This window comes from Coenobita brevimanus, chromosome 46 (assembly GCF_032717465.1).
Source record: "Coenobita brevimanus isolate Jiangsu-jjx chromosome 46, ASM3271746v2, whole genome shotgun sequence".
In the NCBI taxonomy this organism is placed as follows: domain Eukaryota; kingdom Metazoa; phylum Arthropoda; class Malacostraca; order Decapoda; family Coenobitidae; genus Coenobita; species Coenobita brevimanus.
In genome coordinates this window covers 11,378,705-11,404,072 of record NC_136999.1, presented here as the reverse complement: position 1 = coordinate 11,404,072, position 25,368 = coordinate 11,378,705, and the positions used below count along the sequence as shown (strand labels likewise).

At 42.9% G+C, this 25,368-nt stretch overlaps 1 protein-coding gene across 1 annotated transcript in view; it reads left to right on the top strand.

Moving 5' to 3' along the window:
• Positions 1-696: 696 nt before the first annotated feature.
• LOC145398810 (cytochrome P450 2L1-like) overlaps positions 697-25,368 on the top strand; it is a 35,576-nt gene continuing 10,904 nt past the window's right edge. Inside the window, exons 1-5 of the mRNA XM_080271619.1 lie at positions 697-1,030; positions 2,153-2,352; positions 5,996-6,110; positions 23,641-23,821; positions 24,133-24,250. Of these exons, the coding sequence (XP_080127745.1) occupies positions 697-1,030; positions 2,153-2,352; positions 5,996-6,110; positions 23,641-23,821; positions 24,133-24,250 (948 nt within the window). The remainder of the gene's footprint in view (positions 1,031-2,152; positions 2,353-5,995; positions 6,111-23,640; positions 23,822-24,132; positions 24,251-25,368) is intronic.

Below are 25,368 nucleotides of genomic sequence, written 5' to 3'. Positions count from 1 at the left end.
CACCACTTGAAAGCCCGAGATAATTCAAAATAACACAGAATCACAAAAGTGACGCCCCGCGGTATGATCCATTGCACCCGAGCATCACGAAAGTGACGCCCCGCGGTTCAGGGGTTAAATAACTCATTTCCTACTACACACGTGTTAAATTTTATGATGATATCTTGAGGAGTTCCGAAGTTATCGTGCTCACACACACACACACACACACACACACACACACACACACACACACACAAATTGAAAACAACACCAGCTTCGCTATCGCGGCTGGTAACAAGTGAAATCTGCGTCGTTCTCGTTGGCCTTGGGTCTTACACCCACAAGGGGACACATGCTTAACATCAGACAGGCATGACTTCAGACTGTGGCGTGATAGTGTTACCAGGATTATCATTGTGTTTTGAGATAAATTCTTTTAGATCACATAGTCCCGTACATAGTGTAACCTACCTCATTAGTTTTCTGAAACAGTTCAGTCACTATCACTATTTTTCTTCAGTCAACAGCAAGAGTTACATTCAGTGACCTTTACTGTTATGCTGCTATGACTATTTTTGTTTTCCTAAATCAGTCAACATAAAGTATTCATTTATCCGTCTGACTATCTATCAGTCTATATCTATCTATCTAGTCAGACAATTTTATCTCGGAAGGGGTGGCCACAGACAAATCGTTTCAGTGTACCCCTATCCTATGCCACAGGCTGCTCTTCCTCCAGCTAACAATATCCTCACGCATATTACCTCCCCACCCTATCCCTCCATATTCAGTCTTTGGCAAGAATATTACCTATGTCGCATATCCACAGGTATAGTATCAAGCATTGGTTTGCGATGGCACAATAACAGGCGGTTCACCCTGCGGCAGCTGCGGGACCTGGGAATGGGAAAGTCCAAGCTGGTGGCAGCCATGCACACGCAGGCCACGCAGTTGGTGAAAGAGCTCAAGAAACAGGTAGACAGTCCGGCGCCCTTGCCTCATGCCTTCAATGTTGCTGTCGTCAACATTATATGGCAGATGGTGGCCGGTAGGTTGATTGCAAGTACAATTGTACAAGATATATGCGGTAGCATCAGGACCCTAATATCAGACTTCACTAAAGTCGCTGAAGTCTGTAGGGATGAAGTTGGAGAATCAGGGTTTCACTAAAGTCTACAGAAGTGAGGCACCTCGTTTCAGTAAACCATTATGATCGACAGATGAACGCTACTGCTCCTAGAGATGCTCCTGGAATAAAAAATGTAGGAAAATAACAAAGAAACGGACACATTTCTACTGTACAGCTTCAGTATGCATAATTATTTACATTTCTCAAAGTCTTGGTATTGCATGCATGTGCTAGTCTTGCTTCACTTTTTAAAAGCAATGAACGCCGACACTGGGTGCCAAATAGCTCCAACACGGCCAATGTGCGGCTATCGAGTACCATGGGCAAGTTTTTGATTTGACATTGTGTCCTTACCATCACCAATCCATAAGTGGAGCTACTGGTTTAAATTCGGGGTTTTCTTTTTCCTTGGCCATCTACCAGGCTTCCGGTTATACCACTTTTGTGGTAGTGCACATGTAAGTCATAGTTTCTCCTCACCCTGTACCCCTATCTCTAGATGAGTACCGCTATCTTTGGACTGCATGAGTAACAGTGTCACTACGAACAGTTTCATGTGCACTGTTCATTCAGTCAAACAAAGCTTCAAAGTACCAACTTACCATTGAACAAAAGACTGTGTTCGGGATGAAACCCAGGCTACGACTTCCTTCTTGTAAGGAGTGGGACTGAGGGTGACCAGAAACTGTGGTTATGTGGCTCGCAAGTGTACCTTTCAGGAATGAAGGTAACTACCCACATCATACCTCCAGAGATGACGTCCATTATATCAAATCGGAAGAATAATGTGCTTTCCATTTACCTGAAATGTAGAGCAGTTTTGATAAAATGTCCAAAATAGTTCATGAATAGTTCATGAAGCTTTGCTGAATATTACAGTACCAATGAAAATCACGCAACCTTTCTACATCGGGGTACTACCAATTTAACTCGCCACCGGGAATCCACCCGAGGTCTGAGGGTTATATATTTATCACAGAACCCGCAAGCTTCATTCATCTTAATTAACTGGTGCATTAACTACATCGTTTTATATTCCAGGTACACAGTTTGCACCGGGGGATCCCAAGTTAAAGGAATTTGAAAATATCATGGACTCACTGCTTGAATCTCTGGATCGCATCGCCATCCCTGACTTCTTCCCTTGGTTACACAACATCCTGCCGTCCTGGTTCATGGCACGCATGTTTAAGCTCGATATGGCGGAGAATACTAAGAAGAGGTTCCTGGACTTCTTCAGTGTGAGTACCAGTCACTTATTTCCCTTTTACCCGTCTTATTCTATTTTCTCTTCCATTCTCCCATTTCCTTCCTCTTCTTCAATCACACTCCTTGCTTTTCACCCCCCTGTTCTACCAGGCGCTCTGCTCTCCTCTCCTTCTTCTTTCCCTCTTGTTTCTTCTCCCTTTTCTTCCCCCTTTTGCCTCCCTCTATTCACTTTATTCCAATCTCACTATTCCCCCCCCCCTCCTCTCTACTAATTAACTTCATTCTGCCCAGGAAGATTCGTGGTGAGGGAGATAGCAAATACTCTCTCTCTCTGTCTCTCTCTCTCTCTCTCTCTCTCTCTCTCTCTCTCTCACACACACACACACACACACACACACACACACACACACACAGCCAGGGAAGTACAGGTTATAGGAAGCTAAAACTTACCGACAAGCTGTATGGTAGCTGAGGACTGACCCAACTTGTTGGTAGCCATGCAGGAGTAGTTACCAAACTGGCGCTTCTCAATGCTCAGTACACGCAGGGTTGCGTCTGTGAACTCATCGGCTGTGGCGAACTGTGATACCCTGAAAAAAATGATGGCTTAGATATATGCTCATAAAATAAATGAAGATCATTGAGACAGACAGCTATTCAACTTTGCTAAGTCTCAGTCTTCTCTTAAATTATGACATGCAAACACTTAATTACAATCCAGGTCCCTCCTTTTCTTCAAGGTACAAACAGGATAGGGTAAAGAAGAATTTGTCCAAAGGTTTCACTCAGTAGAGGAATATGATACCCTGCTAGAAAATACTTAAGTTGAAGCTAGAAATTACTAATGATTCTCATGCTTTTCTGGATCTTTATACTGATAAAATACACAATACACACACACACACACACACACACACACACACACACACACACACACACACACACACACACACACACACACACACACACACACACGCACGCACGCACAGTCTGACCTCTGACCTGCTGTGGTTAAGATGCAACTTCCATCACTCTTCCCAAACCCCCCTTAAGATGGCGCCTGCCCAACAAGTCTCCTGCTCCTCGTGCCTGAACGGTTTCATCTGAGACTCCATGGTGAAAGAACGAAGTGGCTACACGTATTCTTCATTTTGCGAGATAGCGAGTCAGTTTAGTTTAGAAATTTGGAAAAACGGTAAAGCAATGTTAAAGTGATATGTTAGAGGGTGGCAAAGTACGACTGGAAGGGTGAGCGCTAAGGCAATATAAGCAGTGGAAGTGGAAATAGAAGTGTCGGGTAAGGTTGATAGCTAAAAAAACTAGGATGAGTAATGGTGAGACCAGGCGAGATTGTAGTGCTGGCTTCCAACCATTTAAGAGAAAATGAAAGGCTAAGGTAAGTAACAGTGATAGGAGTGTAACTTCTGGGAATAGGTTTCACGTTCTGCAAGATTAAGTGTAGCATGAGCCTAAACTCAGACTTGTCGGGGATTCATTGATTAGGCATCAGGAGAAGTTTTGTGCTAAGCATTCCGGGAGGTGGTGTTTTTGCTTTCCTGGGTGTAGGATACAGGACGTGACTGAGAAGGTTGATTAACCAGTCGGCAACACTTCAGGGGACTCGGTTTAGGTTACTCTAATGGAAACCAACAATGTAGCTTCAGGCAGGTCAGAAGAGATACTTCGGAAGGATGGGGACTTTGTAAGGCAGTTCAAGGAAAGCCGCAGAAAGTTGGGTATCTTCGGTTTTGTTACAAAGATTTAACGTTGGTTTCATGATCCTCAGTAGAATGGTAAGAATCAGTAGTAGGTTACGTCTATGTACGAAGGAGGGAGTGCTGTTTGTTAACTTTTTGGGCATTTTTTTTTTTTAAGAGCTTGTATGGTAGAGGTAGCCTTCAACTCCATTAGGTAGGGTTTAGGTAGGGTTCTAGATGACGGGGATGCTTTAATTAATGGCATAGTTGTTAACAATTCAAACCATGAGGCTAATGTTTGCAGGGTAAGTGAGGTGATGTCAAATCACCAGGCCTGTCAGGTAGACATGACCTCACCTGAAGTACAGGTACTGTAGACAATCAGGGGATTTCCGAGGATAGAGGGGAGGTCACATCAATGGTTTATAAGTGCTGCAGTCTCTATTGATGATCTAAATTAGAGGTTCTCAACCTAGGTACACGAACCCACAAGGGCTTTGCAAGAGGGTTTCCAGGAAGTACTTGGATGGCTGACGAAAGTGTATTAAAATCTACTGAAGGAGAGAGAGAGAGAGTACGACGTTTATAGAGGCACATATCAGGATGCCTCACATGCAAACAGCAGCTGTGAGTAAGGATGGATGTACTGTCCCATTAGAGGCAGCTGGCCGCAACTGAGGCACGTACCGGTACTTGTTGCTCCACTGTCTCCAGATATTTTTGTTTACGCAAATGAGGTAAGTTCTTAACACAGTGATGTGTATGCTAGTGAGGTTTTTACAGTGTGATAATGATTTTCTTTACTTAGTGATGCTATGGCATTTTGGAAACTCATGTTTGTGACTGGTTGTATGTCTGGCTACTCAGCAGCAAGTCTTAGATTTTATTGGTGTTGGTGGAGGTATGTACTCTCTCAGTGCTCTAGTTGGTTTGTTCTTTTGAACTGGTGATATTATGACTACCTGAGACTGTTTCTATGGTGTGATTTTACTTAAGATAGTAATAATATGACTGCCTGAAATTGTTTCTAATGTGTGATCTTACGAAGGCAATGATAATATAATTGCCTGGTGGTGTTTTCATCGTTTGATCTTTTGATATCATGACTGCAAGAAATTGTGTCTAGTGTGTGGTGAATGCCTGAAGCTGATTGTACAGCGTTATCTTACTACGATGATAATGTACGTGCCTGATGGTGTTTTTATTATATAATCTTATGACGTGCCATTATTATAACTGTATGTCAATGTCAGTGCCTTTACGTAAGGCTTTAGTTATGTAAGTATTTTCTGTGACAGTTCCGGGTACCGTTATGGCCTCATCAGCGGAGAAACGTCAAAATGATGAAAGATTTATTCACTATGAATTCACTAGTATCTTAAACAACGTGTGTGAATTTCCTCATTGTGTTATGTGCCACAAATGCCTAATCACTGGAGTGCATGAAACCAAGCTTTCTCAAGTGACATTTGAATAGTCGTCATTCATATCTGAAAAATTAGAATGCTGCATTCTTCAAGCATTAGGAAGAGGAAATGAAACAAGGACGCTTCGATCGTTTGGGACAGTTCAGTCAACAAAATGAATCTGGGTTACGTGCATCGTACATTGTAAAACCGAGAATTGTATAGCATTGCAGAAAAGTTAATCACTCCCTGCTGTTACGATATAGTCTATCGTGTTACTGGATGTGATGCTGAGCAGGTCACATCGGTACCCCTCTCAAATGACTGTTCATCGACGAATATTAGATATGTCTGAAGATTTTTGAAAAATGATTGCTGAAATAAAAGTCATTTTTAAGCAAATTTTCCCTCCAGCTTGGTGAGTCGACTGACGTGACTGTTTGTGCACTCCTGGTGCTTGTACATCAGTGGTAGGGATTTTGTGGAGGATATCCTGTTCTGTCATGCTTTAGAGTTGACTACGAGAGAAAAAAACATCTTTCATGAAGCTTCTTTTTTTTTTCTTTTTAAAGGGTATAATCGCAGAACACCGAACCACATTTGACCCAGACAACCCAAGGGACCTGATTGATGACTGCCTGATGGAAATGGATGAGAGGAAGGACGACCCTAATAATACATTTGATGGTTAGTTTTTCTTCAAAGGGTGAAATATTTATTTACATTTTTAGTCCCTCACGATGGTAATGCCTTTTTCCTTGTGTTCTGCCTGTTTCCACACACTTTATTTACCTCTAGAATTATTTGTGTGCCTTAAGGAATTAAAAAGGGAACTCCACTAACATTATACACTGTTCACTGCGATGGACGTGGTGACAGTCGGTATATATAGATAGATAGATAGATAAACATATATATATATATATATATATATATATATATATATATATATATATATATATATATATATATATATATATATATATCCATGAGCAGAACCCCACTCCTACCTGACGCATCCCCAGGTCGCGGATATACTAGGTACCATCTTAAACGGCACAAACCATGGGACCCCCTGTACATATATAGGGCTCCATTGAATAAACTGAATATGGTGTTACAAAAATTACATGTCACCAGAAACTATGTGGCAGGGAGGTGAGATTATTTGTCACAATCCTCCCAACCAAACATGTGTTCTATTGCAAAGTATTTGATGGGCGTTCCTGTTTGATCGTCATCTACTAAAGGTCCAACCACACTGCCTCCTGTGCTTACAGGTAGTGTGCCACAGAAAGTGAGTAGGCACTGTCTCGGTAAATTAGAGACCTGGGCATTAAACAAACTGAAATCCATGAAGATTTATACGTACAATGTAAGAAGCCTTGCAAAAGATCACAAACCTGATATCTTAAGGACTGAATTAGAAAACATTAGTTGGGATTTTGTAGGTTTGAGTGAAATCCACAGAAAAGATGAAAAGGTAATTCATCTCCAAGACACCAAACACCTATTATTCTACAGAGCAAGGGAAAATGAACAAGTTAGTGGTGTAGGTCTTCTAATTAAAAGAAACTTTGCAGACAACATTGTCAAATTCAGCAGTGTATCTGACAGTAACATGGACTGTAATTAGGGTATGCAAATAATGCACCGTGAAAGTAATACAAGTATATGCACCGACTTTTCAAAGCCCAGATGAAGAAATAAAAACATTCTATGACGACATTTCCCAGATTATGGAAAAAGAAAAGACCACATATACTATACTCATGGGAGACTTCAATGCAAAAGTTGGCAAATCAAAAAATGGAGATACATGTATGGGAAAATTTAGAGTGGGAGAAAGGAATGAAAGAGGTGAAATGTGTAACATGAGAAAAATGAACACATTCTTTCTCAAAAGAACAAGGGGAAGATGGACACAGGGAAGTCCAAATGGAGAAACAAAGAATGAAATTGACTTCTTTATAGCATATAAGAATAACACGATCATAAATGTCACGGTTATCAACAGAGTTAATGTAGGATGTGACCACAGAATGGTGGATTGCACTGCCAGATTTTCAGAACTGAAAGAAAGAAGATTAAAAATAAAAATATATGCCAATAAATGTAAGCGAAAACAATGCAGCCTTTCAGTCAGAAATAACGAACAGATATCAGGCTCTAAGTTATGCTGAATGTGACACTGATGAGTTCAGTGATAGACCAACAAAAGTACTAAGAGAATCTGCGGAGGTAGTAGATAAAAACAAATACAACCAAAGCCAAGAAGTATATAGAAAAGACACTCGAGCTCATGAAAGGATGAAAACAAATGAAATTGAAAACAAAGAAAGATGAAAAAGAACGAGGGAAATTAAATAAGTTTATCAACAAGAGACAGAGAGAAGAAAAAAGAAAGAAAAACGTGAATCCAATTAAAGAAACCATCAAGAAGGGAAAAATTCTGAAACAGGTCGGAAGTAAAATGGCATTAGGAGGGCAACAAATTAAGTCACTGAAAGAAAAAAAAACAGTGAAGTCATCAAATGCAGGGATAAGATGGTAAAGGGTTGAAGAATTTTACAAAGAACTGTATGCATCAAAGACAACAGTATCAATAGCTGAATTTTCAGCTGACACAAGTGAAATACCTGAGGTAACACCAGACGAAGTAAATTTTTCTCTTAAAAATATCAAAAGAAGGAAGACTCAGGAGAAGATAGAATATTAGCAAATTTGCTGTTGGATGCAGGAGTGGAAGGACAAAACAGGCTCGCCCATTTTTTACTCAATGCATAAAAAAGAAGAAAATTCCTAAAATATGATGTAATGCAATAGTTATTTTACTTTACAAAAAAGGACACTCAAAGATCTTAGTAATGAAGAAAGCATTAGGGAGCCGAATGTTAATCGCCAGCCAGAATATGCTGTTGGCCAAGTTACAAGGGTGGCTGCCTCTCCCCAGCGGGAGGGTCAAGGGGCGATGCCCCCCGGGAGGGGGCTGGGTGATGGGGCCCCCAGGGGGGGCAGGGAGTGGTGCTCCCCTGGGGGAGCCGGGGGGGCGGCGAAACCCCCCGACTCCCCCAGGGAGGGGGACGCCGTCCCTTAACCCCCCCCGGGGGAGAGCAGGAAGATTTTGGACATACCTTGATACCCTGAAGGTTTCATGTTGATAGATCAAGCCTTTCATAAGGTATAATGAGAGCACACACACACACACACACACACACACACACACAAGGCCGTACGCAAGCGCGCGGGCCCTAAAGGCGGGCGAAAACTATCGACCCATTAACTTATTGTCAGTTTTTTACCAACTCTTCACTAAAGTCCTTGCTAATAGAATAACAACAAATATGGAAGAAAACCAACCTCGTGAATAGGCAGATCTCTTAAATATTCATTCTCTGATCATTTACACAGTGATTTAGCTAACTGAGAAAACTACAGAATATATTAAACCACTGTGCTTCGGTCTGTTGATTACGAAAAGACTTTCGACTCAGTGGAGTACATAGCAATTATAAATTCATTGCGAGAACAAGGAGTAAATAAGAATATTGTAAAACTTCTTGAAAACATATATAAATAGGGAATTGCTACAGATGAATTACGTAAAGACTAGGAAAAAATTAAGGTTGAGAAGGGCGTGAGTCAGCAAGATACAATTTCACCAAAATTATTTACAGCATGCCTAGAAAGTATTTTCAGAAAGCTAGATTGGGAAAACAAGTGAGTAAACATAGCTGGACAAAAATTAAACCATTTAAATTTTGCAGATGGCATTGCCCTAATCACAAGAACAGCAGACATTGCAAGAAATGTTAAATGACCTGAACAGAGGAAGTCTCAGAGTTGGTCTGAAGATGAACTAGAGTAAAACTAATGTTTAATCCAAATACACCAAAAAGCTTCACCAGAATAAGCGAAGAAGTTCTTGAAGAAGTCGACGAGTACAATTACTTGGAGCAAATACTAAAACTAATGAAGGACCATGATGCATTACAACTGGATGGGAATCTTTCAGTAAACATACAGACACCATGAAAAGTAGCTTACCGGTAAAGAATGCATGAAAGGTAAAGTATATAACTAATGTATAATTCCAGCTATGACGTACGGTTGTGAGACCTGGAAACTGACAAAATCGTTGGAAAAACAACTAAACCATTCTCAAAGAGCAATGGAAAGGTCAGTGTTCGGAATATCTTCAAGAGACAGGAAAAGATCAACTTGAGAGAGAGAGCAGACCAAAGTTAAAGACATTATAGAAGTCTTTAGAACAAAAACGGAGGTGGGCAGGTCATGTAGCAACAATAACGGATAAACAATGGAGCAAGAGGCAAACTGACTGGGCTCCAAGAGATTGTAAGCGTAGCAGAAAAAGGTCAGACATGAGGTGGAGAGATGAGATGGAGACGATTGCAGGCAAAACGTGGCAGAGATTGGCTCAGGCAAGAAATTCGTGGAGAAGGTTGGGGGAGGGAGGTCTTTATTCAGCAGTGGACTTGCATTGGCAGATGATGATAATATATATATATATATATATATATATATATATATATATATATATATATATATATATATATATATATATATATCTAGTGTTGAGAGCTGGATTGCTAGCTAGATTGTGCTGCAGACTTCCCCGACGTTTCTCGTATTTTTCTCAGCTCCATGTCAGAGTTGCCAGTTAGCCCTCTAGTTGTGAGCAGCGGTATTTTTTAAGTCGTACATTAATTTCTCTGCTCTTCTTCTCCATAATGTTTTATTAAATGTGATTGTTAAATTATGTACTTTTATCTCAGTTTGAATTCTAAAGCATTTAGAGTGTTATCCTGTGTACGTAAACTCTGGATGTTTTGGATGTCTCTGAGTTGGTAACTGTTTCTCGTCGAGGGAACTCGTAGATTCGAGTATAACGCAAGCTTATATAAGGATAAGGAAGAGACTAGAGCAGTTTCAGTCAGTTTTCAGTTCAGTTTGAGTGTCGTTACGTGTCAGTGCAGTCAGTGAAGTTTGCATATCTTCGGTACTTGTGAAAATAGTGAAGTGTTGGCAAGCATTAAGTGTCGGTGCAGTTAGTGAAGTTTGTATAACTTCAGTACTTGTGAAAATAGCGAAGTGTTGTTGGCAAGCATTGTCAGTGCAGTTAGTGAAGTCTGTATGTCTTCGGTACTTGTGAAAACAGTGAAGTTGGCAAGCATTAAGTGAAATTATTTGGAAAGAAATGACAGTGAACTTAAGAAGCCAGTGTTTACTTCTGCCTTACCTGGTCTTGTTGCACACCGAAAGGCAGACCATAGGAAGAACAACTCTCTGGGCAACGTCTGTCCTATACTGTACTATTGCTGTTGACGCCTGCGGCAGTGTGGGACGGGGACGTAACAGTGGCGTCAGGAGCGTGGATCATAAAGTACTGCAATGAGTCTAACCTTCGACACGGAGGTAGGTGTACAGACACGAGGCCAAGCAAGGCAAGAGGAGGCATAGCTGGCTGCTATTTACTACAAGCACAGAATGAAGGACAGAAAGAACTCAAAGGACAGTTACAGGCACATAATAAAGAACTCAAAGAACTATTACAAGCACAAAGTGAAGAACTGAAAGACCGATACGAACAGCTTCAAGAGGAATTACAGGAGCAACAGAGGGAATTACAACTGAGGATGCAAGGACAGCTGGATGCTTCCATGGGGGAAATGAAGAACAGCAACAGTTTAAGAAGGAATGCCAAGCTAGAGCAGCAGAAGCATGAGGTACGCAATAATGTGATGGAGTGTAGACATCATGTAGACGACCAGCTGAAGCATGTAGACAGCCATTTGAAGGTAATTTGTGAGAGAAATGGGGCTGTAGAGAAATATTGCTCTGCTGAGCCCCAGGTTAGTGTACAGGGAGTATATGTAGAAAATAGACAGTGTATGGTGGATCTGGGCGAATCCCAAACATCTAAAGGTAGCATTACAGGGCTGAATAAGCAAACTGCTGAAGTTTTAAGTCCTGGACTTAATTATGATGCCCCAGTTTTTAGGCCCCAAACCAGTGAAGTGCATGGCTATAGTGGGGGTCCAGTTAAAAAGCAACCTCAGGAATTTGATGGTAGAGAATCTTGGGAAGCTTACCGTGTGCAGTTTGAGTTACTTGCTGATCAGAATGGTTGGGATGATAGGCACAGGGCAGTGCAGATTGCTACTAGCCTCTAGGGTGCCGCAGTGAAAATTCTGGGCCTGACGTCAGTAAAGGAGGGGAACAGTTATCAGTCCTTAGTAGAAGTATTGGAGTGCAGATATGGAATCATGTACCAGACTGAGGTTTACAGAGCAAGATTCCAGACCCGTACGGGCTGGAGGAGTTTCCCTACAGCAGCCTGCTTGTGTCCTGGAGAGTATGTCATACAAGCCATACCCTGGAGCAGCACCTAACTTGTTGGTTATTCTTCTAAGGGACCAGCTCATCGATGACCTTGATAATGCAGAGTTGAAAGTGCAAGTGAAGCAGGCACAACCAAGAACCATGCAAGAAGCACTAGCCAGGGCTGTAGAATTTGAGTCCTATGTCAGGTCCAGTACGTCCACTTTTCAGGATGGTCGTAGTGCAGGATTCAAGGCAAGAAAGGGGCAGGTATGTGAAGTGGAAAAATTTGAAGGAAGTTGCTGGTACTGTGAAAAGCCAGGACATAGGAAAGAGGACTGCTACAAGTGGAAGAGGGAACAGGAGAACATCAAAGGGGGTTGCTGGTTCTGCAGGAAGCTGGGACACAAGAAGGACGATTATTACAAATGGAAGAAGGAGCAAGAACGGAGCAGTGCAATGAAGTCTTCAGTTGTAACAAAAGGGTGTTGGACGTGAAGTGAAGTGGGACACTTCAGTTCTGAGTGTCCAAAGAAGAAAAAGGAGGATAAGAAGAAGGTTGAAGAAGACCAGAAAGAAGCAGAAAACAAATGGAGGCTGGAGTTAAGGGGCAACCACCAGCCGGCTTTTCGCAAGTATCCCCACTACCGAGAAAATGCAAGAGTACTGCAATCGACAGTCTGCAAGTAGATGGAAGAATAGATGGAAAGAAGTGTTTTCTGGTGATTGATTCAGCCTAAGAGCAGACATTTCTGAGGCCTGAAGTGTTACATCAGTATCTGCCTGAGTCATCAGAACAACTGTTTGGCGTAAATGGCCACTGCACAGAACTGAGGAGACCCCTGGATGCCCGGACTGAAGTGACAGGGCAAGAGGCTACTCTTCCAGTCTATGTGGCTGACATGGAGGATCCTTGCTTTCTTGGTCTGGACTATCTGATGTCCATGGGATGTGAGCTGTACTTCTGCTTCATGAAGCTGAAGGTTTCAGGAAACTCAGTTCCTGTCATGGCAGTGAAATGTACCAGTTCTGGTGGCGAGGTGAGGGTGCTCCACACTACTGTGACACCCCCAAAATCAGAACTACTGCCTCAGTGTAAGGTGAACGGCTCTTTTGATAGCTGTCTAGGGGTAGTGGAACCTGATGTATGGTGCAAGACGAAGGCTAGAGTAATGGTGGGGAGAACTTTGGTGGAAAAAGGTGCAGGTTAAGTGCCGGTTGTGGTGGCCAATTTCTCCTATGAGCCACAGAAGAAGAAATTCTGGGATTGTGCCAGGTGGTGGACGCTGAATGGCATCAGAGGAAGGCCTGTAAAAGGACGGTAGTCAAAGAAGATGGGTATCTGCCAGTCCGCTTACAAAACCTAAATTCATGGAGTTCCCAATGCCTGGATGGCTCACAAGTGCTGAAGTTCAGGCAGCTGCTGAAGAAGTTTGCTGATGTCTTCTCCACCGGAGACCTAGATCTGGGGTGCACTGATCTGGTGGAGCATTCTATAGATACTGGGGATCACCACCCGATTAAGCAGCCAGTGCGCAAGATGGCGCCAGCTCAACAGCAAGAAATGGAGTAGGTGATGAAGAATCTCCAAAGTCAAGGAGTGATAAAAAAGTCCAGCAGTCCTTGGGCATCAGCAGTGGTTCTGGTAAGGAAAAAGGATGGCTCAATAAGCCCTGAATGAAGTGACAGTGAAGGATGCATACCCCTTGCCAAGGATTGATGACACACTGGATGCTCCATCAGGTGCCAAGTGGTTCTCCACCCTAGACATGAAGGCACGATATCACCAGGTCAAGGTTGCAGAGAAGGACAAGGAGAAAACAGCCTTTTTGGATGGGCAGGGTTTATGGCAGTTTAAAGTGATGTCTTTTGGCCTGTGCAATGCCCCAGCTACTTTTGAGTGTCTCATGGATCGTGTACTGGAAGGCCTGCACCGGCACACAGCTCTTATCTATCTGGACGATGTAATTGTGTTTGGACGGACTTTTGACCAGGAATTGGAGAGGCTGTCAGAGGTACTCAACAGGATCTGGGCAGTGCACCTCAAGCTGAACCCCAAGAAGTGCTATTTGTTCCAAAAGGAAGTGAAGTACCGGGTACCTGGAACAAATTGTAGGCAAAGGCGGAGACCGTACAGATTCAGAGAAGGTGGCAGCTGTGAAAAACTGGCCGGTTACAACTTGTGTGAAGGACCTATGGAGTTTCCTGGGCCTGTGCACCTAGTATTGGCATTTTGTCAAAGTTTTTGCAAAGATAGCTGCACCTCTGCATAAGTTGTTGGGGAAGAGGCAGAAGTTTATGTAGAGAGCAGTGACCCAGAAGGCCTTCGCTTAATTCATGCATGTGTTGGCAAGTTCTCCAGTATTGCCATACCCACATCAGAGTCGGCCATTCATTCTGGACTGTGATGCTAGTGACCATGATATTGGTGGAGTCCTGTCACAGAAGAAGGGTGACAAGGAGTATGTTGTGGCATATTACAGCAAGAAGCTCAGCCCATCACAGCAGAACTACTATATGACCCATAAGGAGCTCTTGGCAGTAATGAAGAGCTTTGATTTCTTCCATCCCTACTTGTCTTGATCCTACTTCATCATAAGGACCGACCATGCAGCACTCAAGTGGCTGAAGACGTCAAAGAATCTGGAAGGACAACTGACATGCTGGCTCAGGAAGCAAGACCAACACAGTTATGAGGTGCAGCACTGTCCTGGGTCGGTACATGGCAATGCTGACAGCCTGAGTCATCAGCCTTGTGACCCAGAGTGCCGGCAGTGTAGTAAAAAAGAAGATCATAGTAAGAAACGCAGCCATACTGCAGTGACAGGGCCAGCGTCAGATGAAGAAGACCTCAAGAGGACGCAGATGGAGGATGCAGATATATAACCAGTGCTAGAGTGACTGCAGCAGAGTACAGTGCGACCATCTTGGGAAGAGGTTTCTAGGTTTAGCCCTGCAACCAAGAGTTATTGGTGTCAGTGGCACCTTCTTCGTTTGAACAATGGGCTACTGGAGCATCTGTGGGAGACACCCAATGTCCTCAGCAAGTATATTCACCTAGTGGTTCTGAAGAAGATGAGGTCTGAGAACTTGGAGAAGTCCAATAACCAGATTACTATTGAGCACCTGGGAGTGAAGAAAATTCTAAGTCAGCTGCAACAGAGGTTCTACTGGACTGGTATGCAGCAGGATGTTGAAGAGTGGTGTCGGGCCTGTAATGTATGTTGTTTCAAGAAGGGACCCAAGAAACGTGGTTGTGCCCCTCTTCAGCAGAACCAAGTGGGTGTACCGATGGAAAGAGTCTCGGTGGACATTGCTGGACCTCTGCCACTTACTGAAAGAGGAAACCAGTATATATGTGTTCCCATGGACTACTGCACAAAGTGGCCAGAGGCCTATGCTGTCCCTAATCAAGAGGCTGCATCTGTTGCTCAGGTGTTGGTTGACCAGTTACTTCGAGTCTGCTGTGTTCTGTGAGTGCTGCACTTTACTAGGGATCAAGAAGACTAAGATGACCCCACTAAGGCCATAATCAGATGGGATGGAGAAACTCAGCTGGACCCTGAGACAAGAACTGGCCAAGTACTACGTACAGGGACAAATGGAATGGGACCAGAAATTACCTGTGTTGCTGATGGCATATCAGTCCGCATCCCATGAGTCTACTGGCTACACCCCTGCAAAACTGATGCTGGGCCACGAGTTACGTTTACCCATTGACTTGTCAATGGGAAGACCACCTGGTGAAGAGTTGCTTACAAACACCTCCAGCTATGGGAAGCATCTTCAGGAGGCTGGCTGAGGTACATCATCAAGTCAGAGGAGCCGTTAAGTTTTCAAGAGGGGTGATGAAGTGCAAGTATGATGCCAAGGCAAGTGAGGTGAGCTTCAAGGATGGTGACAAAGTTTGGTTATACAATCCTCAGCAGAAGAAGGGACAATCACCAAAACTGTAGAGCCCATGGGACGGGGCTTACACTGTGTTGGACCGCCTATCAGACGTAACGTACCAGATTCGGGGAGACAGGAAATCTCGCCAAGAAGTGGTACATGTGAATCGTCTGTGGCAGTACCATGGGCCAGAACAGTATAGCTGGAACATCTCCGAGGAATCATGCTCTCCCACAGCCGAGGATGTTGAGGAGGACCAACGAGCGGAAGTACAAGAGGATGGTGGCAGTTTCCCAAGAGCAGAAGTGAATCAGGAAGGGGACCAAAACCTTCCAGGAGGAGAGGACTGTGTGGAGGAGCAGGCACGTCGTCGGAAGCAGCATAGGAGAAGACCTTATAAGTTGAAGGATTATTCTGTGTATAGTTAGATATTTCATTAGGATTAATTATGTTTGCTAATATTCTGTAGTTTTGACGAGACGACAAAAGGACTAGGGAGGGGGTTGTGTTGAGAAGCTCCATTGCTAGCTAGATCGTGCTGGAGAAATCCCAACGTTTCTCATATTTTTCCCCGCCACATGTCAGGGTTGCCAGTTAGCCCTCTAGTTTTGAGTGGAGGTATTTTGTAAGTTGTACATTAATTTCTGTGCTCTTTTTCTCTCTAATATTTTATTTATGTGATTTTATTGAATTACGTACTATTATCTCAGTTTGTATGCTAAAGCATTTACAGTGCTATGCAGTGTAAGTAAACTTGATGTTTTGGATGTCTCTGAGTAGGTAACTGTTGCCCGTCGAGAGTGTACTCGAAGATTCGAGTATAATGCAAGCATATACAGTATAAGGACAGGGATGAGATTAGAGCAGTTTCAGTTAGTCTTCAGTTCAGTTTGAGTGTAATTAAATGTCAGTGCAGTCAATGAAGTTTGCATATATCGGTACTTGTGAAAATAGTGAAATGTTGGCAAGCACTAACTGTCAGTGCAGTTAGTGAAGTTTGTATATCTTCGGTACTTGTGAAAACAGTGAAGTGAAGTTGGCAAGCATTAAGTTCAATTATCTGGAATATAAAGACAGTGAACCTAAGAAGCCAGTGTTTATTTACAACGCCTCAGCTGGTCTTGTTGCACCCCGAAAGGCTGGCCATAGAAAGAACAACTCACTGGGCAAAGTCCTTCCTATACTGTACTACCGCTATTGGAGACTGTGGCAGTGTGGGACAGGGAAGTAACAATATGTGTGTGTTTGTGTGTGTCTGTGTGTGTAATTCACCGGGTCGGTCAGGATCACTCGATGGTCGTGATCGTCAGCTTTTACCCTCCCGGAAGGGAGCTGAGAGCTCATATAGTCCGATCTAAGGGCAAGACTGTGACCTTCACACACGCACACACCCGTCCCCTTGCTCAAGGGGGACAGTAACCACCCACTTCGTCAGTGAAACTTTTCGGAACCTGAGCGAGGCGCGAACTCCCGTCCACCAGTTGGCAAGCGAGAACGTTACCACTGTGTGTGTGTCTCTCTGTGTGTGTTTGTGTTTGTGTGTGTGTCTCTCTGTGTGTGTTTGTGTTTGTGTGTGTGTGTGTGTGTGTGTGTGTGTGTGTGTGTGTGTGTGTTTCAAACAAAGATGCACATAAATATACGTGGTATAGAGGGAATGGAGATCGTGCTAATAGGAGCCTGATTGATTACGTGCTCGTAGAGATATCGATGCTGGGAAGTGTTGCTGATACGACGACAGGAGAGGACGATGAGGAGGTTTGTCGGATCATATGATTGTGATACACAAGATCAAGCTGCGTGGAGTGAGGTGGACCATGAGAAAGAGGAGTAGTCAGGAGGAGAGACTGAAAGTCGAGAACCTGAGGATGAAAGAAGTGGCAGATGAATACAGGGCCAAAGTAGGGGAGGAGTTAGAATCAGTGAATTAGAATGAAATGGATCTGGACAGCTTGTGGAATTTATATAGGGATTGCTTAGAAATGCTGAAGCGTTGTGCGGTGGGGCAAGAGTAACAACAAAGAAGAAAGGTGCAGCATGGTAGGATGAAGAGGGTAAGAGAGCAGCGGAGGAAAAGAGGAAGAATTAGCTAGAATGGATACAGGAAATAAGAACTGAATATACTGAGAGCAAGAAGCACATAAAGAGACTAGTAAAGAGGAAAATGAAGGAGGTAACTGATGATCTAGGAAGAAAAATGAATGCAAACTACTCCGAAAATAGAAAGTTATTCTGGAAAAAGGTGCAGAAATGTAGAGGTGACAGTGGAAAGAAATGTGAAAGTATGAAGGAGGGAAGTGGTGGATTATTAACCCATGGGGATGAAGTAAGAACCCGATAGAAAGAATATTTTGAAAGTCTGATGAACGGAAATGGAGAGAGCAAAGTGATTGTTAACATAATTTGTTTGGGGGCTGTACAGAAAGGGAATGCAGTGCTAAATGGTGACACTGGCACAAGTGAGGAACACAGAGAAGCAGCTGAAAAATGGGAAAGCAGCTGCGGTTGATGAGGTGTGTACAGAGATGATTAACTCCCTAAGTGCCGGGTGATGTTATATATCCGATGTAAAATCAGTGGGCCAGGGAGGCCGGAGAACGGCTATAACCACAAGAGTTTTTGCGCCACAGTTTGAAGTGGCCGCCACTTGATCTCGTCACCAAAGGGTGAGGATAGCCTCCTGGCACCTGAGGCAAGCATACCTCAGTCGTTTCTGTGCCTTTGCCAGGTGTAGGACAATGTTTTCTTAAGCCTCTCGTCCAATTCTGTTCCTGCCTCACATGGACACCTTGCCTCATACACCATTGCCAAGCCTCTTTCCAAGGATACTAGGAAAGGGCTAAGTGATAGTGCCATAGGGCATATCTTGGATTCAGCTGTGTCTAGTCTGTCTAGTAATGGAGAATTTATAACGTTGAAAGCAAAGCCAAAGTCAGGGCTGCTAGCACACACGCAAATACCGCCTGCCTCGTGGCGAAAAATTACGTATATTTTTTACGTCCTTACTCATCAACGCAACCACTTAGAGAACTGGGGATGCATTTATTCGCAAGAAGAGTTGGTGAGTAATATGGCTTTTAATTTGTTTCCCTCACTACTATACTTTCCAAGATATTAAGGTTTGAAAACAAGCAACTATGGGGAAAATGCCCATACAGAGGGGGCAGGTGGTAGTATAAGTCACCAGACATCCAGTGGTTAAGTGTAGTGGAGAGAGGGAAACGAAGTGCTTGTTGGAGATATGTAAGGAGGCATAGATGAGTGAAACTATGCAAGTAGAGTGGAAAAAGGCAGCAAATGTATGGTACCACGGACAAAAGAAATGGTGATAGAAGTGAGTACAAGAATTACTGTGGTATAAGTCTATTGAGTGTTGCAGGGAAGGTATATGGAAGTATTATTGTAGAGAAATTAAGAGCGACATCAGAAGTCCTAGTGAGTGACGAACAGGGTGGCTTTAGGAGTGGCAGAGGATCTGTGGATCAAATATATGCAGTGAGACAGATAGTGGAGGCTTGTGAGAAGGATTATATAGTGTTTATGACATTTATGGACCTGGAAAAAGCATACAACAAGACAAAGTAGACAGAGAAGGGTTGTGGAAGGTTTTGCACGTGTACAGAGTAGATGGTAAGCTGCTAGGTGCCGTCAAGAGTGTTTATGATGGTAGTGAGGCATGTGTAAGGGTAAATGGGCATCTGTGTGAATGGTTCACGATCAGTGTGGGCGTGCAAAAAGGTTGTGTGATAGTACTGCAGCTATGTGAATATACTGTGCCTTTAATGATGGAAGCATGAAATTTGGCACACTTACATTTATACCTTAATGAAAATGAAGATAACTGGCAATAGGACCATCGCAGATTTGTCCTGTGACAAAACTGGAGGCCGTTTTCCAAGATGGCCACCACTGGCTGTTATAGTCCCTTTGAAATGGTAGCTGAAGTTCACTGTAGTGATAGGAGAACTGATTCATTCGTATTACCGTATGTACATCACATCAGTAGTTTATATACAGTAAGTCTAGATTACTGTATGTTAGTTTGTTTACCGTAACACAGCCAAAACGGCGCACCGTAGCGCATTGTGTCATAGGGTAGGGTACAGTTAAAATGAACTAACTTGACGAATAAAACAATTTCCAAGCCAGTCAGACCAATGGTTCCATAGTTATGGTAACAGACCCTGTTGGCCAAGCGAGGATGGTCAACTAAACTATACTAACTGTACTACACTACACTACACTACCTACGCTACCTACACTACACTCCATTAACTACACCACACTACACTAAATACATTACACTAACTACACTACACTACATTAACTACACTAACACAACTACAGTACACAAACAACGCATCACTAATTACACCATCTACACTAACTGCACTAACTACACTACACTACACTACACTACTGGCTTACAGGCCGCCGAAGGTGGCCTGTATGTAAGCAAGTGGTAGATAATTTCAAATATTGTTATTCTAAGAAATCAGTCAGTGGAAAGTCCACCACAGACACAAAGAGCAGTGCATCGTAGAGCAGCACTCCAACACTTGCAGTGTCCTCTGCAGCCCTTCTTGCAGCCGCAACATATGAGTACCCTACAAGCTTTTGTGTTCTTCTGGTAGTGTTGTTCAACATATTTCCCAGACACCCTGGACCTTATTCCATCCCCATTCACATGGAGATGAAAACACTGGAGCTGCGATCATCATCTGTGCCCAGCAGTGACCAGCCTGATAGGCAACCCCCTTGATATGCTGGATGAATGCAGCCTGTGTAGGATGCAAACCATCAATTGGTCTACTTTCTGGGAGAAAAGTTCCTTCCTTGACTCGTTGACACACTCCTGCCTAATGGTACGATCATAATTATATCAGGACCACAAATCACTCCAGTGGTCCCAGCCATTCCTCTGTTGGCTGTGGGCTAGGTCTGGCGGCCAAGGCGCAGAATGCTGGGGTGACATTTCCATAGGTGTTCCAGGTGTCCCTTGCTGTCCCCTTGCCCCTGCCTCAAAGCTTGACACCGTGGTGCACCAATTGAAAGCGTGGAACATTGGCAAGGCGACACACCGATCAGGACCAAGTGCTTGTGAGCTGCCATATCCGGAAAATAACCCAATATTCTGTCTTTGAGCTTGGTGGAGTGGATGCGTCCTACTACCTCAGTCCCAAGTAACGTCAGTCTAATGCTGTACTGATTCACCAGGCTTTTGAGTTACAGTTACAGTTACAGAGTCCTTGCAGGCATCTTCAGTATAGAATACCGGTTCAGCAAATGCAAAGTCATGGTTTACTGTGTCCACATCACACTCTTCAAATGTTCTGGTTTCTCTTGCTCTGTTTTTCAAGGAGACTAGGCGCTGCACATGATACTAGGCGTCTTGCTCAATTAGGTCTCCTCTACTCAATTTGGCAAGTACTAGTTTGTACTGCAATTTGAAGGCACATTGTTGGACCCGGTCATCAACCCGAATGTTGCTGCTTTGCACATGGACACTCCAGCTGGTGCAGGTTTGCCACAGAATAAGCATGTTCCATTGGATATACCTGTCTTACCCAGACTATGACGGGCGAACTTCTTACAGTCATTTGCAGCATCTTCTATGGGTCTCTTCCTCTTTTCTGCAAGCTGTAGTTCTGTTTTGTTATACTGAAGCCTACATGGGTCGTGCCACATGGTTTTATAATGCTGTAGTGTTGCCTCAGTGCCCTCACCGTCATCAAGACGTGATAGAATAACTGTTCGTGATAAACGACCAATCCTACTGAAACCCACAAGAAGGTCAGCAATTGTCTTGTAGCCAGCTCCCTGCGTGTCAAGTCTGGACTCAGCCACACAGAGATGCACATCTGATGTTTCTTCCTGGCACAGAACACATTTGCTCCAATCTCTTGTTAGACAATGTGTTGATGTCTCAACCTGTACTGGTTCCACCACCTTGTACATTTTCTCCATTGTTACACTGCTACACACCTGATGGAAGAAACCGAGATACTCTATGTTACTCCAGTTTTTCTTATTCCGCCCTCGCTAAAATTATACAGATAGCTCTTTATGATCATCGAATAAGGATACTTGGCATTATCAACCATACTAGACATATATATTGTTGAGATGATGTACTTGATACATATTATTCGGTTCTCTTACCACTACAATGGACTTTACCTACCCCTTCAAGGGGCTATAATAGCTGATGGTGTCCATCTTGGAAAATGGCAGCCAATTTTGTCACAGGGAAAATCGCCGATGGCCCTATAGCCAGATATCTTCCAAAGGGCACGATCTAACTCTGTGCCAAATTTCATGCTTCTATCGTCCAAGGCACAATTCTACCAAAATATTTCACATATCTGCTGTACTATGATGTCCCCATGGTTGTTCAATATATATATGGATGGCGTGATGAGAGGAATCTATCTATCTATCTATCTATCTATCTATATATATCTATATATATATATATATATATATATATATATATATATATATATATATATATATATATACTGCGCTGGTTTGTTGTCCGTCTGTCTGTTTGTCAGCAGGATTACTCAAAAACTTATGAACAGATATTGATGAAATTTTGTGGAAGGGTGGGCCAAGGAAGAAATTAATAAATTTCGGACCGGTTCCGAATCCGGATCCGGAGTATCCCACACAGTATCTCCAAAAGTTTCAAATGAATTTCAATGAAATTTTGTGGAAAGGTGGGTCATGGACCGAGAAAAAATTTATTAAATTTGGAGGCGGATCTGAATACCGATCCGGATCCTATATCCACGGACCCGGATCCGGTATTACTCAAAAAGTTATAAAAGGAGATTGATGAAATTTTGTGGAAGGGTGGGCCATGGGCCAAGGAAGAAATTATCAGATTTGGAGGGCGTGTCCGGATCCGTTGTATTCCGTACTGTATCTCCAAAAGTTCTCAATGACTTTCAACGAATTTTTTTGGAAAAGTGGGCCATGGACCACGAAAGAACTGATTAAATTTTCGGTCGAATCCAGATCCGGATCCGGATCCTATTTAATGGCATTGACGGAGGCATGCGCTCTCTGAGCGCTTCCTAGTTCTTTGTTATTGACCTCGGCTGCATATCTGACTGTCATTCATATGACGTTTCTGATTCATTGCTGTTATCACCTGACGCTGTTGCTAAACTCTCAGAGGGTGTTTATTAGGTTACAGGACACTATATGTAACCCCTGCTGATGGAAAAATTGCTCCTATTTTAAATGAAATTGTCTTGCAGAATCAGGAAAAAACGTGCTGGAAGTGAAAGAACTCCATAACCCAGAGGACTTTTTTTTTTATTGTAGTCTTATTATTTCCATCCTTTTTTTTTTTTTTATATAGCTTAAGAGAGACTTTTTGAAGTTGTATGGCAACATACAATTAACTTACTACTTCAACAAGAGGAAAACTCAATAGAGCGCATCTTTCCATTCATAATGGGTTAGGATTTCTCATCACCGATTAGGGTTTCACAAGATATGTATTCCGGATCCAGAATCTGTAATACGATCCGGATCGGTCCCAAAAGTTAATCGATTTTTCCCTGGGACATGGGCTGTCTACCCACCAAATTTCGTACAAATCTTTCTTTTAGTTTAATTTGAGTAATCCTGCTAACAGACAAACTAACAAACAAACAGGGGTTAAAACATACTCTCCTTGTCGGAGAGAGTAAGTTAAGTTGACAATTTTCTAATGATATTTTAACATCTTCAGGCCGGTGACATACTTTTTTTTTCCTTGCTATCTTCCAACTTGTGTATTTAGCTTAGGGGAGAGTCGGGATCTGGAGGCATTAGATATAGACATAATTTAGCCTTTCATACTATCCGTCCTTCCTTAGTTGTTGAGAATCGTTTGAAGACAATAAGAATACGACTGAAATGTACGTCATTTGAGTGAAACGTTTAATGACAATAAAATGGCACTTCCTGACCCTTGCATCATCCTCACCAGAAAGAGATCTGGGCCTCCTGATCTTCGACTTGTTCGTTGCGGGGAGTGAGGCGACCAAAGACACGTTAATCTGGATGATCTACTACATGGCCACCAACCCACACATCCAGCGCAGGATGCAAGCTGAGATAGATAAGGCCCTGCCCCGGGAAACTCAGGTCACACTGCAGGATAGGCCCAGGTCAGAAACACGCAAGTGTGGTTGACTTGTGTCTGGTGGTTAGATTACATTATTTGTAGTGACGGCCCTGCAAAGTTTTTATAACCATAAGGTTACTAGAAGTTTTTGTCATGTTGCCACCAAGAGATGTAGACTATCCATCTGCTCTTAAATTTATCAGACTACGGTCGTCTAGCCTCGGGTCCCTACACTTCAATGGAGGTAATATGGAATATACTATTACTGTCTTTTTGTCTTGATTACAGTGTTGTAAATTGATCAGACGGAAGAATTAAACCCACATGTTAAACTTATTTATCCTCCCCCCCCAGGGTGCCATACATGGAGGCGGTGATTCATGAGACTTTAAGAGTGTCGTCACTGAGTACCTACGGTATCCAGCACCAAGTGACAGAGGACACCACCCTGGCCGGCTACATTATTCCCAAGGTCAGTAACAAGTTGGGCAATAAGGAGGTGGTACTCTGGTCACTTAAGTACACTCCTCAGCACTTCACATTATTTTTACATATGGCCGGTCCGGTAAATACTGTATTCTGTTTTCTTTGTATCATTATGCTCAAGCCATGTCATTATCAGAATGTATTAAACCGCTCAAAAAAATTATGTGGCTGCAATATGCAAAATACACTGATGAGGAAGCAGTGACAGAAAGTCATCTACGCTAACGAGAATATGATCTTTAGATTTAAGAAGACATTTAGCCATTTGTTAGAAGAGGTGTCCTTAATTGCTTAACGATCGCTTTTATGGTACCAGTAATAAGATACGTACATTTCTCACAAGCTAATAGAATCTGTGGAGACAATATGTTTATCGTGATAATACTATAATAGTCAGCAGGCCAAGACCCCAAAAAAAACTTTTGATGGTATTTTTTGTTCAAAGCTGGCATCCATGCTAGAAAGTATCACTATGGTATGAAGTTCTAGAAACACCCGGTTGCCAATATGACATTTGACCTTTAAGGTCAAATTTAGACGTCAAAAAGTCAAATAAGGTCAAATTTTGTGTTTTCCCTCTTCTGTCGTGTACTTCCAAATAATGTAAGGTTTGGCAAGATACACTGAGGAATTAATGAGATACAAGGGTTGTAAGTTGCAAAATAATAGGTAATTGTGAAGGAATTTAGGATTCAAAATGCTCGTTACTCTTTTATGGGTCGGATTACACACAGAGTAAAGATCCATTCCTTTAACGTCACCTCTTCCTGAAAATAAATCAGATTCTTCATCAAGAAGGCACTACGATGGTTGAATATCATTTTCACTGTGTCCCATTACCTTTGGCAATGTTGCTGTTGACCATGTCTACTGCCTGCGTTGTTAAGGCATCTGTCTGCATCACAACCGCATGCATGTAAATATGGTTGCCCCATCCGATGACAAACGCAGGCTTGTGTCCGACACTTGGTTTTGCATCCACAAGTAACCATCAGCAAACAGCTGCTTGGAACAAATGGCTTCCGTAACCACACCACTTCTAACCGTTTGTTCATTACCTGTCAACCTCCTGTCTCCTGAGGGCTTGGGATAACGACGTCAGGT